Source organism: Serinus canaria, chromosome 2, assembly GCF_022539315.1.
Source record: "Serinus canaria isolate serCan28SL12 chromosome 2, serCan2020, whole genome shotgun sequence".
NCBI classification, from domain to species: domain Eukaryota; kingdom Metazoa; phylum Chordata; class Aves; order Passeriformes; family Fringillidae; genus Serinus; species Serinus canaria.
Genome location: NC_066315.1, coordinates 94149380 through 94169170, shown reverse-complemented (window position 1 = coordinate 94169170; position 19791 = coordinate 94149380). Strand labels below are relative to the sequence as shown.

Sequence of the window (19791 nt, the reverse complement as noted above, 5' to 3'; positions counted from 1 at the left end):
AGAACCATTTCCGCTGCTTCTTTATGTAAGGTTAACAAGGTGAACTAGAATTGTATCAGCCTCAGCTTATTGTCTTTGAAAGTTAAATTAAGAAGCAATTCTCTGGCTGTAACATCTATCTACCTCTGTAGCATAGAAGACAAGTGCTTGCATATGAACATTGTTTGCACAAACCAATTAATGTATATAAACAAATAATGAGAGAATTTATTTTTAAGAAAATCACTACCATGACAAAGTCAGAGCAGTCAACAATATAATTGTCCTTGCTAGGTAATGACACTGGACTCACAATATCAGGTAATTTTAATTTATTTATTTTTTAATACAGAAAGTAGAAAATTTGATTCTAAAGTTACTCCATGGAACTGGAAAGATAAGGCACATATATTCAATTTTTATATGGATTCATATTGTTAGATAAGTAGTATCAGATATGCAATGTTTCCAAAACAACTGAATGTTACATACACTCAGTAAGAATAGATATCAACTCAGGTTGGCTGATAATTGGGACACTTATTCATAGGCCAATATGTGAGGCAAGTATCTAGTCTCAATCAGACAAGGTTAGAACATGGGAAAACAGAACAAACAGGAATTTAAAGAAACGTCATAAACAGATTTTACACTAGTTTCTTAACAAATGCCTTGACTGACACATTTTTCAGATCTGACTTCCCATCTAGCCTCTCAATCTTTTACTAAAATATATTTCAGTGAAGTTTTTCTGGAAAAAGCATTTAACAAAATGTGTTTAACAAAACTTCTCATTTACCAATTACACTCCAACAAACCTGAAGGGAACAGGTTAGTTATAAAACAGTAATAAAAACAGCACATATGCTGTTTTTATTACTAAGCATAAAAGTCAATGTTCTCCAAACCAGTGTAGCTTATGTAAGGTAAGGCATCTTCACAGCTTGGCTCTCAAAAGAAGCAATTCCTTAACCATAGTAACAAGTGTCTATGAAGAAAAATCTTCCTAAAAATAATTTCAATATAGCAAGTGAGAAACAGACTAACCATGTAATGTTCAACAAAGAAGAAAACCTCTCACTTATATCAATATGTCTCTTTGATTCCTCAACTGCCTATTAAAAATATTTAGGCAATTGCACTTGTTAATGGAAAACTTGCAGGAACAGTCTTGCTTGTTGGTGTCAATCTTAAGCATCAATGGTTTACTGAGGTTTTTGTTGTAGCAGGGTTGTTTGGTCCTTAAAGCAAAGAAAATTAGTAATCTAATTCAGTCAGTAGTTTGTTCCATACCAGCTGTTCACCTTTTTGGTGCTTACATAAAGCACCAAACTGACTATAATATATTCCTTGGTTTCTTCTAACCATACAAACTCAACACAGACTTTACCCTCTGAATCTGCATAGTCTGCAGTATAGATATGACCCATGTAGTCATAAAGGCCGGACGACTTGGTAGATAATTCCATGTGGACTGGAGCACTAAAACACCAGAAGGGCTTTCCAGTTTCATCCAAGAGTGTCAGATCCATCACAAAGCAGTCCTACAAACACAAGCAGAAGAGATTATTTCCCTATGTCATAACACAGATCTGTCCCTGATTTTAGAAGACATATCAATGGTTCAGAGAGTTTTGTACAAAGGCTAAAACCTCAAAAAAATAAAAACTGATAGTGCTTCACTGACCTACTGCAACAAATACTTAGAGGTTTCCTACAGAAACCAAAACTGCAACCTACACACATCAAACGCTGCGCTACAGAACGCACCAGTGCCAAACCAAATCAGACATTACTTCTTGAACATTTTTAAGCCTTTAACATCTAATTGTTTTTCTCAACAATTAGTTGCTTTACCATTCAAATAATGATGGTCCCTTCAATACGAGAAAGCAACCTAAGTTTAAAGTCAGCTGCTAAACCTGAGTGAATGCAGCAATGTTTACAAAGATACTCAGGGACCACCCAAGGCAGTACACACAATTACCCTTCCAAGCCAGCTGTATACAGTACTCTTTGAAAGGCTCACAGCTTCAGTTCCCAAAAAAGTAATATTAATAATCTTGATGTAATTCCTCCTCTTAAAAATTCTTGAAAATATTTCTTTACGAGATCACACTAGATAATTTAAAAATGCTAATGCCAATTCCTTAGTCTTGGCAAACTGATAGTTTGACATATCCCTTGGAAGCAAAGGAGTAATTGTTAGTATCAGCTGTTCCTTATTCTCATGAGTTCTGAATATTAAATGAATCAAATTATCTTAATCATGTTGTATCTGTGCTCCAAAAGCATAAACAAACCAACACCACATATTCCATGCCAAAAAAATTCATTTGGAATGCTTTATTTCTCTGTACTACATAGTTGTGCTTCTGTTGCTCTAACATTGCTTTCACTATTACTTTACTTCAATCAAACAACACAAGGGCAGATGGCATGAACATGAGGCAATATGATGCACACAGTTTCCCTAAGCTTTTTACTGTAGACTATGCTGAAAATACAAAATTCAAACCAAACCTAATGATGGTGTAATAAACCTATATGAGCTACAGAATCACTGGAAACAAGAAAGAATCACTATTTTCTGGTCCGACAACTTGCATATAAAAGGCCAATTATGAATAGTAAAGTGGGGTGGTGTTGGGTGGTGGGATGGTGGGGTCTCCCCATGCATTTATGTCCTGGTTCTGGTCAGGATCAGGTTAATTTTTACAGTAGCCAGGAGGGAGCATGGCTAAGATGCTGGTTGTTCTCTACCACCTCACCTCATTTCCGGGGCAAGGAAAGGGCTTTCTTCTCTTTAGAGTATTGTGAAATGGTCAGGTTTTGCTCCATGGTGAGCATTTGTACATGAATCTCTCCCCTCTCTTGTACATTCTTGTTATTAATATTTTTGCTGCTATTCTCCATTTTCTTATCTCATTGCTGCTTCCAAGTAAACTGCTCTTATCTCAACCTTGATCTTTACCTTTTGTGCCTCCAGCTCTCCTCTCCAGTCCAACACAGGGGAGAGGAAGGGGAAGGCAAGCCAGTGGAGTGTGACTTGGAGTGGTTACAGTGAGAATCCTAAACTGGAGAATAACATGCCTAAGCCATGATGATTTCCAACTATCTGTACTTCAGCAATTAATTTTTTTATTAAAAAACCCAGAAGTGCCAAGAAAGTTTTTGGGTTTTTTTTGTTTTCCTTAGAGTATTAACCAAAATTCAAATAAATTCAAAGTAATGGAATGTCCTACTTCTGTGGCTGATGTTATCTGGCCTTGACATGCTTTAAGAATTTTAGAGACTTATGGTAAAAACTACACTGAATTCAACCCACAGCTATATGCTGACATGTTCCATCTGTCATCACAAAATGAGATTTTAAAAAAATACTGCATTCTTTATTTTGTCCTAGAAACAAATATTAAGTATAATTATGCTGTAAGCACATAGGAGAATGATTAAAAATGAAAAAAGTAAAGACTACAGCTATAGCTGTTTCCTCTGACAGATAACTTCCCAAATTCTTATGTACTACTCAGGATTTTTTTTCATCAAAAAAAATAAAAGATTCTGCCAAGTAGCTGTTAATCCTATAGAATCGTAGAATGATTTGGGTTAGAAGGGACCTTGATAAGTTGCCTAATTCCAACTCCCCTGCCTCACCATGCTGAGCATGGAGAAAGAATTTTTTAGCTCTTTTTTTCCCAATGTCCAGTTTAAAAACAATGCCATTTGTTTTGTCACTACATGCCTTGGTAAAAAAAGTCTCATCTTATCAAACAATATTCCATTCCACATTTATACAGGATTGGCAGAAACAACAGTTTTATTAATTCTGATGGTTTTTTTTTCAAGAGAAACACCAAAATTGAAATCAAATGTTGAACTAGATGATACTTCAGTAGTGCTTAAATTATATTCATCAGAAACTTCACGACTTCATGCTGATGAAGTACATTTAAAAATAAGTGCCTTCACCACTATTGCAAAAGCTACAGAACTATTCTGAAACTTTGTTTGAAACAATTCTTTTAGGAATTTTATCCTAATTTAATTTAGGAATTTATAGAATGTGTGAGCATTCCTCTAAAAAATAAAGAGTTAATCCAGCTGAGTGATGTACCTGACTGGAGCTAGGTGCTGATGTGGACTGTAATTTCCTCTGTCCACTGGCATTTTAATATTTCCCAACAGTTCCTAACTTTCACAGCACATACAGCACAGAACTGCAGAGTATTTCCCCAGAGGTTCAAGGCTTATTGCTCACAAAATAAACCCAATCAACCAACCAAATAAACCAAAACAAAAGAAACAAAAAACACAAAACAAAAAATAACACTCTCACACCAAATTTTAAAAAAAATCCTCACAAAAAGTATATCTGCAGTACATTTTTTTGTCCAGCATTTCCAAGTAGGCTGGTCAGTCACAGCATCTTTGCTAAGAGGAAAGCACAGGAGTAATTACACACAGATAATGGGTCTATCATGCAATTCAGACTTATGAGAGAAAGGAGAAAACTCTTTTCCTCAAAATTCACCCTTTTTGAAAATATTGGAATAGAGGTTTTGTCCAGTTACAAACAGCTTCTAGAAATCAAAAGATTGTTTAAAAATTAACCTATTTAGGATGCACAAACATAATTCTGTTTTGAGGTAACCATTTCCAGAAACAGAAAATATTTCTGACCTTTACATTGCCTTTAAACACATCTGTTTCCCAGCATATGCCAAGTGTCCCAATAATAGGCAAGTGCTTCCTATTATCCTTTAAGTTTACAACTCTGAGCCTCAGGTATCCATTTTCAATGTCACCTGAAAATATAAACCATATACAATATTACAGCAGCATAAATCAAATTGAGCACAAGTACACTGTAAATGTTCACTTATCTTCTTTCCATGTCTTTTTCTTCCCACTTACCAATAAGAAACCCTGGCATACACCAACAGCTAAATATCAAGCACTTTAAAGAGGAATTAAGCTGCAGTTTGGAGCTTTGATTCTGTGATCCACAGTAGAAACTGCAGATAAAAAAATTCTTTTGTATTTTTTAGTATAAAAATAGGAATGCCACCCAAAGAACTTACACAAGGATGTAAGGAGCAAATTTCACATTCAGCATTTCAATTTCATGCCACCAGTGCCTCCATCACTTCCCATTCCCCAGAAGTCAAGCTCAACACTAACACATAAAATGAAACAATGAGATACTTCCCCAACCTTTTTTTTCAAGTTATTTAAATCTCTCAGCTCTGACTGGAAACTCAAAAAACCCAATACAAAGGGTATACAGATGACTAGTCCTCCTCAGAAAGGATAATGCATCATTTAAATTGACATGCAGTATGATTTTATTTGAATCAAGTTTTTAAATTATGGATTTTTTCATTTTTTAAATACCTTTCCAAGGCCCCTAGGGGTTTTTTGGCAGAATTACTATGATTTGTGATTTTTTTATTACTACATATAACCATATTTCTTTGGGATCTCTTCCTCTCCTCTCAAAAGAGGCGCATTTTTTAAGTTTTTTTCTCCTTTGCTATCAGAGAAGGAAAGTTAACCAGGGAATCCAACAGTCTAATTATAACTTGGGATACATCATAGTGAACATGATCTGACTACAAAGAAAAGTGAAAATAAAAGAATCACATCATGATACAAACAGATTTCTTGGTAGGATGTTCCTTAAACAAGTCTCCTGAACAAGAGATACGCTCTCAAAAGAGAAGAACAAAAGCACTAGAGACCTCAGTACAAAAAAGAAAGTATCTAGCACTTGCAGGAGACAGATACAAAGGAGAGAAGGATTCCCAGGAACATAATGCTTGTCAGGATCCAGTAGCAGGTGACTGGTAAGGTAACAAGTGAAGGGGCTTGCAGAGATTTAAGATGCAAGTGACAGAAGTGAAAAAAGGCAGAAGTGTTTTGCCTGTGATTCTCCTTCAATCAAGCCCAAGTAGCAGCACGAGGCTACAGACAGAAGCAGCAACATCCTAAAGGCTGGCTGTGAGTTCAATGGCTGCATCCAGCATGCAGTGGCAGCAAAACCTCAGCTTGGTGGCTTCTTGAAGCAGATAGTTGGAGACAGTGATGGAGAAAGAAAGCGCACACTTTAACACAGAGGCCAAAAACTTCTCTGAATTGGTACTGTAGAGCCAAGCAACTCCCAAGATACAGCTGGCCACACACCAATGCTGGAAAGGCATCACTCACCAGTGGGGAGTCCAAAGAGCCCTTATTCCAGAAAGGAAGCAGCCCAGCACATGGCAGAGGACAACAGCTGCAGGTTTTTCAGTACAAACACTGTTTGGAATAGGAGTGTGAATACAGTGAAACCAACATGACTTTGCCTAGGAAAAATTTTGTAGGAAATGCTTTGTATAGTTGAAGGAAAATGCAGTCCTCCAAACTGTGATACCCAATGTCCTTGCAGTGAAGTGCCAAAGCAATCAGTGAAGAAAATGTAAGCAGAATTAATTTCCAGTATCCAGCTCAAAGTAGAAAAAGGCCATAAGATGACACCTGTCCAAATGGTTCAGTTCCAAAACCTCAGTAAATCAAATTCAATGACAAAATTTCATTCAAGGTAAAAATATCTTATTAAAATAAAACTATTTTAATAAGATATGACTAACCACTGAAAGTCCACATTTAAAGGTGAACTTTTATACAAGAGGCTTGAAAACATCAGTCAACAAGCATTTTTTCCAAAAGGACTATTTGGTTATACACAATTCCAATCTGAATGGAAGTGGCTATTTCTCTTATTCAGTACAAATGAAGTTTGAATGGAATAAAAATGGATTGAAAAAAGCATTTTGCTGCTAATAAATTAACGAAGCGCAGGACATCACTACTATTGCATGGCATTAAAACACCATTGCTAGATAGATCATCTGGCTATGATGTGTTGCAGTTACTTCTTAACTTTAGCCAGGATGGATATAGGCAACAGATCAAGAATCTGAAGGCTAATTATTAATGGGTTGGTTAATCCAGACTTAATATATGGAGTTTTTTTAATATAAAAGCTCAATTTCAGTGCTCACATTCAGGAGGAAGGAAAAGCCTGCCTAGAAACAAGCAAGAAACTGAAGGCTAAGTAAATCCCCCCTTCCTCACCCCAGACAGATGAGAAAATGAAATTTAAGGACAGGACAAGCTATGTTAAACATATGAAGAGAAACAGAGGAAGAAAATTGGACAGGGCCTTCTTCAGGCTGAACCAGACTTTGTTTCATTATCCCCTTATAATATCTCTAGTCCTTGATTCATGCAAAACACACATAGCAACTGCAAGCAAAGCAGCAGAGTAAGTTATAGGGAACAAATACTTCTAAATAAGGGCAATACCAACAAAGAGAACATATACCATGTAGACAAACCACAGGGGAAAGAAACAAATAGACCAATAGTTCCAAAGCACTTACTTTCAGCTAAAAACCAAGAACGTTTGTTTTGCTAACCAAGCCTTTGTTGCAAGTTGTCATTTGATTGGTATTTTTGGAGGAAAAGCTGTGTTTAACAATAATTTGGATGCCAACAACCAGCCTTATCACACTGAAATCATAATTTAAACTTGCAAATCAATCTTCAAGGTCAAGCAAAATATTTCAAATGCCTGACATGAAATTTTACAAACAAATCTTAAAAGTTCTCTAAATACACAAAAATCAACCCTTACATTTTGCAAGCACTACACATCAGTTTACATCAACAAGAAATGACATTGAAAAGTGAAAGCTTAAACTACCAAGTGGCTACAAAGCTGTGCTTAAAAAGTAGAAAACCTAGGTAAACACATTTCAAAAATATTTATTATGAACCTGGACTCATGGCTTCTGGGAGTCATATGAAAAGCCTGTCATAACTTCCTGAAAACAAGTTTTCTAAATATTTTCAATTCAGTTGTAAAGTATTTAACATAATCACCTACAGTACCTGACAATGAAACCATATTACTAATTATGTTTACATAAAAGGGAGCATAAAATAAAATGCCAAATACCAACCAAACCAGTGGCAAAACAGCTAGTTACTGCAGTGCAAGTGTAACAACAAAAAAAAAATCTATAGCCATATACATTCCATCTGCTTGGTCCAATGAAGTGTAACATAACCTTTTTAAATTTAATATTAAGAATTCTGCAAAATGAATTGAAAATGGAGTAGCAAAATGAAGCACAATATTAATATATACTAACAAAAAGCAGACAAAAATTAATCTTGAACAAATAAATCAGTTATTCTGCAAAATGCAAATGAGCATTCTCTGGTAACCTAAGAATGCCTAAAGCTTCCTAGTGAAAACTAATAAATAAGCACAACAACAGAACTAGCTGAAAACTGCTATGTGCCTCAAGTTGTGGAAACTGCCATGGGCATGTTCCATCTGTAATTTAAAATAAAACTGGACTGGGTAGAGAATTTTCAGAAATAGCAAGACTTCCCAGTATGTTGCAGGACTTCCATGCCTCAGAGTCCTCCCAGAGGATGGTCCAATTTTATAATGGACCTTAAAAACAAAAGACAAACCATCAAACACAACCAGTTTGGATAAACCTGGCCACATTCAGCAACACCATGTTCACAAGACTGAGAAAAATGAATAACAAATCACAATGAAAAACGTGACAGCAGACAGCCATATTCTGCCTCGCTACACCTTTTTGGAAGAAGTCAAGCATTTTCCAAAAGGAATTATTGTGCAAACACATGGAAGGGATTAGATGACAAATGAGCTTATTGTCTGCAGAACCACAGCTTCAGCTGATGTCCTTTGAGACCAGATTCTGGTGGCTGTCACACTGCTGAAGGTGACAAAACCATTGCAATTCAGAAAACACTTGTGAACATAAAACCGACTCTGTAACTTGGAAAGTGAGACAGCATCACAACTGTAGTTCATGGACATTTGCTTCAATTTGCATAAACATCAGCTTAGTCTTTTGTGGAAGTAGCTTACTAGCAGCAAGAAAGTGATACCAAGAAAGGAAGTATGCCACATAATCCTTTTTCTTGTGCAACTGTATTGCTAGAAGCATAACATTTTCATTTTAGAAAACAAAATGTGATATTCAGCTAAACAAGAAAAACCAACACAATCCCAAAAACCCAACCCTCTGGCCAATTTTCAGAAATTTTTTTTATTTTTTGAGAACATAAAGAGGACTCCTGTACTACTCAATACTTCAGGTAAGATCTCTTGCTACATGCATAGATTTTCACTGAAGTTTTATCCTTAGAAGTATTCCTTTAATTCAAGCTTGGCACTTTTCTAGAATCTGAAAACATGTATATTTCAGGTTCAAGGACTACAACGCTCCACACTGCATAAGGCTGCAGTCTAAACGACAGCTCTTGCAATCGCCAAATAGAAATGAGAAAAACCAAACCAAATCACGGTGAAATTCTGCAGCCCTGTAAAAAAACTCACGCCTGACAACAGCGCCCTCTACTGACAGAAAAACAATATGTTCTGAAATCCACAGCGCTCAGAAGTGCCGGTATAAAAAAAAAAAAAAAAACACTGGGGAGGAATAATTAATTTACAGTACTTAATTCTTAATTAAATTAATGGCAGTGTTTAATTTTAAAATTTTAATCAGTCTCTGCTTACATAAAGACAGCTGTGTAGCTTAGGAAGTTATGCTGAAGTTAAGTCAAAAGGGAGATCATCCATGTATTTTTCAAAACCCCAGTACAATTATGAATCTGGGCTGTATGAGAACAACAGGGATGTCCAATAATGTCTCATGGAAAGAAGTGTTGAGAACAGAATGAAGCAGCAGAAGACTGAAATTGTTTTCCACATAATGAAAGGTTGTCAAAACAGGCAACCTTAAGCTCACAGAAATAAAAACTCTAAATATTAAATTCATAATAACTTCTACAAACATATGTATATATTTAATCTGTCTGTATGCTTGAGGAGAATTCTACAGAAACAAGATTCACCCATATATCCATCTCTCCTTCATAAAATACATGTGAAAGAAGCATCAACCTGAATCAAGAACTGTGCCAGTGTATTATTAATGTAGCACAGAACTAAAAGAAAAGACCTTGAAAATCTGCACAATTTGTGTGCCAGGCCTGACAGTGTCAATGTACCAGCAGGCAGACCTCTTACAGAGCAGGCTTAGGATACCACACAAAGCACCATGCAGATATAAAGAAACCACAATCACAAACAGAAAGATAACTAACTCTTGAAATTCCATTTCAGTTTCAGCCCTTAAAACAACTGGGAGAAACTGGGTATAAGAAGGAAAGATTTAACAGCAGGGATCATTTTTAAAACAGACAGTATTGCTCCATCAACTTTACGTTTTCTGCAGAAGAGGCACTTGAAGGACCCACACAGGTACATGCAGTTTCTGCCATGCAGATCCAGATGCAGGCTGTAGTCATGCAGACCATATTCTGAGTCAATATCATCCAGTAAAGGTTTATTAGGTGGAGGAGAATATTGACTTGAAAAAAAAAAAAAAAAAAAGATAGAATTCAGCAAGGGGGTATGACTTAGTAAATATATAACACATAGGCCTACATCGAGACTGTCATCTTAAGTCAGTTTCCAAATCAATCATCTCTAGCTCATCATGCTTCTTTTAAGATAATACAGTGCCTAATACTGCTGATCAGCTGTTCAGCCCAGCCAAAAGCAGAAAATAGAGCAGTCAACTTTAAAAGGTACATATCTTAAACTTCAAAACATGGACTTGTCGATGAAAAAGAAAAAAGCCTCAGCTTAACTACAAATCTTAAAGTCCACTAGCTCTAGAGACTTCTCTGAAATAGCAAATATTGAAATAATTTTGTCTGTACCTAGCTAAATAAGTGCTGCACATAAGCAACCTAAAGAGACCACATGCCAGAGGCAACTGAGCAACTTCTACATAGGATTCAATTTGGTATTAAGGGAGATGGTGTTAAATCTTACATTCTGTGTGAGAAGAGCCACACGAAGTTATAGCGGGCATTTAAGACTACTGGTAGATACAACAGTATCTGACCAGAAAGCTGAGTGGGAAATAAACTCCCCAAATACTATTCTAAAGCTGAAAGAAAATCATATTTTCAAGCAGCTTACAATGTATAAACAGGTATTATATTATACACTGCAATATACACATATACAAACACTTCATAGGAAACTCAGCTACTTTCTCAAAAGGATTAAAAGATTAATGCAGGCACCTCACCAGTTTACCAGAGTTTTCCCCCCTCTTATACAGCTAAAGAATACTTCCCTACTTCCAGCAATGTCTCTCTCTTTTCTTTCTGTTTCAGACAGAAAGAGGAAATAAGAATGCTTGTGAAAGAGGAGAAAGTGTGTACAGTGTATTTCTAACTTTCTCAATACAGAAAGTACCAGTACACTTGTATAACTAAATCATCTCCTTAAGAGCATAACAATGGTCATATTTTAGTATGAAAATGCTTCTACAGTTTTTTATTTAGTTACTGTAACTGTTGTTTATATTAAACAAGAATAGTTAATTACTATCTAAATATAAACCTTTTACAAGAAGCAAATTTTAACTGTAAAACTCAAATCTTTATTCAAAAGGTTATCTTTATTACCCACAAAGGAAAACCAAACTTACATAGTAGCAGAACCCAAAATGCTTCTCTCAAGAAGTTGATTATAATGAAGATTCGCCATAACAAAAGCAATTTCATTTTTCCCCTGAAAAGTTAATTAAAGTAGATGTATTTTCATCTGGAAATTCTTTTTTTCACAAGGTCTTTCTGAGCATTAAAATTCGTAGATAAATTCTGCTGCTTATTACTCTGTCAATTACTATAATAATGTTAGTAATGGCTTGCTTTAACACTTGGACTCCTAAAACCTTTACTGAATTTTCACAAGAGTACAGAATATATTTAAAAGATTGCAGCATTTTTGTATTACAGGGAAAGAGAGAGAAGCTCGCTATGCCAAGGCAAAAATTATGAGAGCAATGCAAGAATTGTACTTTCCTAGCTTCTACTTACCATTTTAAAAAGATACCTAAACAGAACCAAACAGCACTTACTCCCAGCTACTGAAGCATAAAGTTTATTTTCATGTGTAAAGAACTGTTTCCAAAGAGGGCTAACATCAGTGAGGAATACAGAATTATTCAACAGAAATTGTGAATTTCAAAATAAAAATCGTGTCTTCACCAGATTATTTACTCCTGGGAAAACATTAAAAACATAACCTTCTATAGTCAAAGAAAATATCTTTGTGAAAACTAAATAGAGACAGAGGTATGTATTTACTTCAAGAACAGAGAATGCTAGGATATCAGGTTTTTTTCTTTAAATGCTTTTTTTAAATCCTACATTTACAAACACCTAAGTCAATAGGAAAATTATTCACTGCCAGAAGTCTATTACTCTCCTGAAATATGGGCAACTACTGTTTTCATCTCTCTGGGTTACCAGAAAATTACATCCTCTATTCAAACTTTTGGCTTTTTAACTACTCCTGTATTTTCATAGTACAAAATTACTGCTATAAAGGATTTAACAAGGGAGATCTATCAATCCCATAATTTCTCAGTCTTTCTCTATCCAAATACCAGGAGGCCCACGTAAGCTGCCCTTGGTTTCTGTTATGCAGCTATGTGCAAAAAAACAAGATGTGTGGCATTTACAATTATTACACCCACTGACACTTAACTACCTCATATTGCTCTGCCTACACAGAGAATAAGAACTGCTGTTCAGAGAAGGAAGCAGGGACAATATACTAGAGTGAGGCACTCGATTCTTAACAACTATGTGGAACTTGGTTATGACTGAACCATTTCCAGGTACTGAAAGAGTTCTCTTCTAAGCATGGCTGGGGCCAATGCATAAGCAAGACCACAGAGCCAACAATACAGGGACACAAGTCTACAAAACTTCTGAAGATATGAGAGAAATGGTTGTTCATTTAGCAGAGCTTTTCACAGACTGAAACAACCTGTAACAGGTTTATGCTGGTCAGGCAGTCTTAAGTTTTCCAGGAAACGGACTTCCACTCTTATCTTTGAGTAAGTGAAAGAAATAGTCCTTCTGCAGTTTTAAATATTGCCTCTGGTGATTGTGCACATCACAATCACCAGAGGCAATGGTGAGACAGCATGTTTGCAAGTGGAAATTAGACAACTTTGAGGAACTGCTCACAGCAGCCTCCTAGAAGAAAAGTTCCTTGCCAGTGCCAAATAACCTAAGCTGACATCAATAGCATGACTGAGGGGAGAAAAAAAGAGCTCACACGTCTGAATTCAGATCAAGAGCAGCACACTTGAGATAGGCTTCCACAGCACCAAGCCCTGCATAGCAACAGGCAGACACAGAGGTCTCTGTACAAAGATGCAGATTCCTTTTGTGTAGAAGTCTACTTCAGATGTTCTGCACTGCCCTTTAAAGACATTCATGTCTACACCCTACTACAGAGGCTAACTGCTTAACTTAGACTCTTAATAACAAGAATTTAATACCCCCAAATGGGCAAGATTTACACCATTCCTACTGCTGGAGCAGGATACTGCTACCTGGTGATGTAGATTAAGCCAAGCTGTGATGTAGGAACTCATCACTTTGAGTGATATGAACAGGTAATGGCATGAATCACAGGAAGAAGCACTTCTCAAACCATTCTAGTGAAAATTACCCTAGAATATCAAACTTGGGCATGTGAAGACCACAAAATAAGTAAAATGGAACACAGTATCTAGTACAGAATAATACATAACTGATCTTTTAATTAGAAGTGGATTTTTTTATGTATATATACTCCTGTGACAGCTCTTTAGGATACAATAAATCATCCACTTACTGTCCCTACATGGGTTTTATGGTTACTAGTTTCGACAAAACCTTTCAAAATACAAAAGGGAAAAAAAATAAACCCTCCCCAAACCCAAATTACAAGAAAAAAAAAATCTTTTCCCTCAAATAATAATAAAATACTGAAACAAAATGTTTTCTTACCTTCCAAATTCCTACTAACAGTCCTGGACTCAGACTGAAGAGCTGGACAAGCTCATCAGCACCAACCACTACACTATTTTCAGTCAGGTTAGCAAGATGGTACTCAGCAATCAAGGAAAATCGACGAGGTCTTGGAAAAGAACATACAGAATGTAGCAAAAAGGTTATGTCTCCTTATTAATGTAAAATTTCAGCCTAATTACATTTCTAACTCTGAAGTCTGACCAGCAGCACATGATGAAAATGGTTTTGAAAGCATTTTGCATGCAGTCATAAACTATGCATTTGAACAACTACAGTGCACTAGCAGGATCTGAACCCCTAACAAGATAAGAAACAAAACCACTATATGATCTTCTAAAACACTCTTTAAAAAAGAACTTATGTGCTTGCCCAACATTTCAAAACAGAGAATTACTTTACAATTTGTTTTCTATACTTTATTGACACTAGATAGAATCACTGAACATTTATCACTGTGAAGGAAAATTCAAAGGAAAGGATCAAATTGTATATATAATGAACTAAAAGTTTGTGCTATGGGAAGCTTTCTTTTTTTAGATTTTTTTTTCTATATTTTACCTATAATTAAAGCCATTTAGCTCCAAAACACTCTTAAATATAAGTTCATGGACACTCTTATTAACCAATGGCACATTAAAAAAAAAAAAAAGCAGAAAGTAGAGTTTGCATTAACTATTCAGAATGAAGAAAGAAGTCTTTCTAAAATCCTTTTCAGACTTAGGCTCTTACTATAGTCAAAACAGTTCCTAGATTTCCACTGGTATCACTGTAGTATTGCCTACAACTACACACTGAACACTGCCTGGGATGGGGCATCCACAGCCTTCCGAGACAACCTGTTCCAGTGTCCCACCACCTTCACAGTAAAAAAATTCATCCTAATCAACAACAACCCTTTCCATCTTTATGTCAATCAGGCCTGTCCCTGCACTTACAGTTTTAACAATGACATACTGAAACTGGTGAATGCACTGCCTTCATCTATAGTCACAATCTGTAAAAAGCTCTAACTGTGAAATAAATACATCAATCACCTGCAAGCTTTCTTTTTCATTTTCTATATATGAATCATCATCTTGGTAAAACAACTACATTTCCTACATCATTTGACTGCAAGACTTGTTCAGCTAACTTTAAACAAAAGTTTTTCTTGATTCATTTTTTAAGTAAATACTTTTCTTCTGGTTGAGGAACCCGGTGTGTTTTAGGTGAAAACTTCTTCCTTTTTTCAGAGCTCTATGGCTAGGGGCTTTGTGTAAGAAACATGTAGCTGACACTGCACCTACTATACACATACGCCAAGATGTGTGCTGAACTCCTTGACAGCAAACAAATACCTCAAATAGACATTTTTCATTTAAATATATTTTTAGACTATGACAAAAACCATTGTACACTTTTAAGTTAAAAAACAAGGGACATGCTGTGGACTGTGTGACTCTATATGCACATACTGAAGATTGCATGCATAGTTAAACACCAAGTCCTCTAAATTCACACACTCACCTACCAGACAGAAAATAAATTTTAGCAACATAGATTACTTGATTATAGCCACACAAATACTGATTAACTTTTCCAAGCTAAATTTCTCACAATCAGTTCTCCTAGATTTACATTTTTCTTTCATGCTCATTGGTGTCTATATCTTAGATTCAGCTTTCCAAGTCAGGACCTATCAGTCTGCATATAGCTACATTAGCTACATGTAGCCAATAGCTACATTAACCTATCAATTAATGTCATAGCTTGCTGGATTATACTATTTCTTGCTAAAAAGCTCAACCAAAGAAGAGAAGAACATAGAAAAAAAACTGCAGGGAGGCTTTCTAATGAAGAGTTAACTTACTGAGTCAAACAAATGTCAGATAGGCTGTACAGACACATTATCAAGCAGTTGCACCCCAAAAATCCTCAAAAAATCCTATGTTAAAACTCACCCATTCTTGTTGGGAGGTATGCTTTGGTCAGGAAGCAGTGGTGTAACTCCGAACAGTTTTAGGGTTGACAGGATGTCTAAGCATGGCCAGTCTGTACCATGCCAAAGTACGGTAACAGATGTGTCCTTAAATGATAGGTTTGGCTTTTCTACCACATGTTCTTTTCCATTTTTATCCTTTAGGACAATTATCCAACTTAACCCAGAGACTCTGTTATTTAGGAATTGAGAGGGGAGAGGGGTGTTTAAAAACAAATTCCCAAAGTGATAAAACTTAAACTATGCTTTCAACAGAATTTTTAAATTTCTACTAGCAGCTACTTATGTTCCTCTGTTTCAGTCATTTATAACTATCATTGTATCTTCCCATTATGATATAAATTTTTTAGCTCTAATTCTATATCCCCCAAGTCATTAAAATTTTGTACATTGTTCTCAACCAAATCTTTGTGACAAGGCATTGCTTACTTCATAGCTTCTTTATTTTTACATGGAAGACCTGTATAAGGATCTAGAAATTTAACGAGGCGCATTACTCTAGTTTTGAAGGCAGATGTTTGTTTGAAGATGTACTCTTTCTTCCAGTACCCAGGCTTTTTATCATTTAAAGCAGCACAGCCCAAAGAAACAGTTTCTGTTTGTTTAGACTTCATTTTCCAAACTGTCCATTTTGGGTGCAAAGAGCTGGAATAGAGTTTCAGCCAAATTCCACTGAAAATAAAAACAGAATAAAGAGGAATGAATTTCAAGAATAGACACTTCATTTTTTTATATGCACATCTCAGCTACCACTGAGCATAGTGTTAGCACAAAAACAGTCTTGTCTGTCTTCCCAAAGATACGGGAGTCAGGATGAAGCTCTGTGATAGCACAGTCATAGTCAACAAAGTAAGTGAAAACTGATTAAGGTTAAGCAGAAAACTTTGAAAATTCCACCCCAAAACAATGATTCATCTTCCTTGTAGAAAATCAGCTAGTGGAAAAAGTGGTTTAATACCTCCTATTCAACAAAGACACTTCAAGTTTCTCAGATCCAGCTGAAAATGGTGTGGAGGAGGACAATTTAGAATCTCCTTTGTTTGGTAGTACCAATGTCATGACAATCCCTTCTGCACTCTCTTTGGAAAAGCCCAGAGAAGAAACGACTTTCTGAAGTCAAAGAAATATGTGACTGTAATGATGGCTTCATGTCTTTCATGCCAGGATAACTATGAGGTCACATTTCAGCCTCTCATACCTCAGTGTCTCTAGGACAGTTCACACAATATTGAGTACAGGAACCTCCAAGAATTCAAACAATAACCTATGAATACAGGTTGCCAGTAAGATTTCTCATGCTGAACTGCTAGACACATAGTGTACATAACTGCACTAAAAAAAAATGAATAGTGAGGGCAACAGATTCTTAAGAGAATTTTTAATTCTTATTCTTAATTCTAATTCTTAATTCTAATTCTTTTCTACCACTTATCAGGAAGATTACCTTTACCACTTCTTACTTATCCTCAGGCAAACTTACACTAGTGTGTATTGTATGGCATCTTCCCCTCTCCTCAAAGCATTCAAGGACTAGATCCATCCCACACTGCCTCCTACCCATCAAAACTATTCTCAATTCATCAGCCACTGAGAATAAGCCCCCACATGCTGAGAGCCAGGCTCTGCTTATTGATGCAAACCTATTTAGGGATTTTGCAAAAACCTTCCAGCCCGCTGCTCTGCAGAGATATACAGAATTCCCCACTGCCATTTTTTGAGACAAAAGTGTCTAAAACACACAGACCAAAAAGCTACTGTGACTGGTAAAGGTGGGCTCACAGTCAATATGAGTTTTCAACCTTCATTTCACCAAAAGCAGGGTGGGAAGGATAACATAAAGGACAATCCCATAACTGAAACAAAGTTTTAAGATACTTCCATTTTAAGATCGTAAAAGGCAGCCAAGTTACCAGATAATATATGATGGAGAAGGGAAATTCTTTTTTAACTACAAAGCTGTTTAGAATTGTCCAGTGATGAAAAAAAGGAGAGATGTCCTTAACACAACATCACCAGGGGAATCTGAGTTGTGTATCATCCAACTTCATCAACCTAAAAAGTCCAGTAAAATAACCTCCTATAAAACTCTCCTGTTAACTAGAAACCCCTTCCCAAGAGAGACATCCTTTGATTGAAGGAGATACTCTGCATCTTACTGTATGATGCTGAAAAGACAGGGCTTAGTAGTAGGCATTTCCTGCTTTTTGAAGTTGCAGACTCAAGCAATTTAGTTGACTGAAGACAGACTAATGACAAATACCTACCATCCTCATCCTCACTCTCAGTAACATATTGCTTCTTCCTTTCCCAAAACAGTGTTGTGCAAGCAAAGAAATTAGTTCAAGAAACTCAAAAATTCAGCTAGGACAGGGAGACTGAGAAGAAGATGAAGGAGGACTTGGAATCACAAGTGTTTAGGAAGGTATCACAGCCCCTTTATCCTCAACTTCTGAAGAATTCAGGACAGATAAATCAAAAAGGCTTCCAACAGGGAAGCCCAAGTTTGCCTCTTTCACAACAGAATATATGCCCTTTTTGCTTCAAACTGTTAATACTCATCTCAAGGCCATTACTGGACATTACTACAACAAGCCTTTAACTCAAATAGCAGAATCGGGCACATCATCATCAGCCATCACTTGACCACAATGCCAAAAAGACCCTGTGCTCTCACTTCCTCTCACACACACATGTTCTGCTGGTGATCAGAATCCTCAAGTTTTCGCAGGCAGACCATATCTGTGAACCTTCCACACTGCATGCCAGGAAGGCTGGAATAGCCCATGCTGGGGCACAGAAGGTGCAGAAAGGGGGGAGGGTCATAAACATCTCCTTGTCTTCAACAGTTATATTGGAGACATCAGTGCCAAGAACTGCTCAAGCACACTCATTATATGAAAAGCCAAAAGACAAATCACTGCATTAGGCAGCACAAACATACCACAATGAAAGACTGATAGTCCTGTTGCATCAAGGACAGTACCCTGTACATCAAGGACAGCAGAAATGGCCTAAAAAAGATACTCAGTCTAAAAATCAAGGTCAGATTTATCACAAAAATATGCAGGGACTTCAATTAAAACTTCTATTCATACACTGCAAGACTCAGGGTCCTAAGAAGGTCCATTAAAATCCATCAGGAAGAAATGACTTGGTCCCACTGAACCAGTCAGGCTCCTAGATAAGGCAAAGTAACTCTTCCCCAAGTCCCATTTGTGCACATACACTAATCTCTGTTGAGATTAGAAAATGGAAACAGAGATTGTCGAGATGGAGACAGATAAATCATCTTCCCCTGGACAGCCACAGTGATTTTATCCTGCCTTACCACCCTGACGTGGAAAACACATGCCAAGACTGGTAATTTGTGTCAACTATTCAATTTTTATCTACCCTTGCCTGCTGACAGCCTCAAAACTTAAATCTGGATTACAGATCTTCCTTTTAAATTCATCAGTTCCAAAGGCATCAATGCCAAGGTAAACCAATTGATTCATCATACAAGCTTCAGTAAGTCAGGGAAAAATAGATTCATACCAAGTATTGCAACTTCCTACAGAGGAAGACATTTTCTCATTCAAATAACACTAATGCAGTAGAATCCTAGAAAGAAAAGGATGCCCAGGTCCTAGTTATCACATCCCAACCCAGGTCTCTCCTCTTTACCCTTTGACAAAATTATCATCATATTGGTAGGAGCAATTTATGAACTCTGTATAAACAATCCTCATTTAAAAAAGTGTTGGTATTTATCTTCATCTCGTTTGCTCCCATTTAGAAATCACCAAAACTTCACCAACAGAGCAACAGATAAAACCACTAGTGGATTACTCGATTGA

At 36.4% G+C, this 19791-nt stretch overlaps 1 protein-coding gene across 2 annotated transcripts in view; it reads right to left on the bottom strand.

Annotated features, from left to right (window-relative positions):
* Positions 1 to 296: 296 nt before the first annotated feature.
* The window catches only part of FBXO15 (F-box protein 15), a 57195-nt gene continuing 37700 nt past the window's right edge, over positions 297 to 19791 (bottom strand). For both annotated transcript variants that reach the window (XM_009101688.4, XM_018908282.3), the window contains exons 4-10: positions 16382 to 16624; positions 15915 to 16124; positions 13951 to 14080; positions 11589 to 11671; positions 10306 to 10451; positions 4663 to 4787; positions 297 to 1523 (exon numbers count right to left, since the gene is read on the bottom strand). In XM_009101688.4, coding sequence (XP_009099936.1) covers positions 1254 to 1523; positions 4663 to 4787; positions 10306 to 10451; positions 11589 to 11671; positions 13951 to 14080; positions 15915 to 16124; positions 16382 to 16624 — 1207 coding nt within the window. In that variant the 3' untranslated portion in view covers positions 297 to 1253. The remainder of the gene's footprint in view (positions 1524 to 4662; positions 4788 to 10305; positions 10452 to 11588; positions 11672 to 13950; positions 14081 to 15914; positions 16125 to 16381; positions 16625 to 19791) is intronic.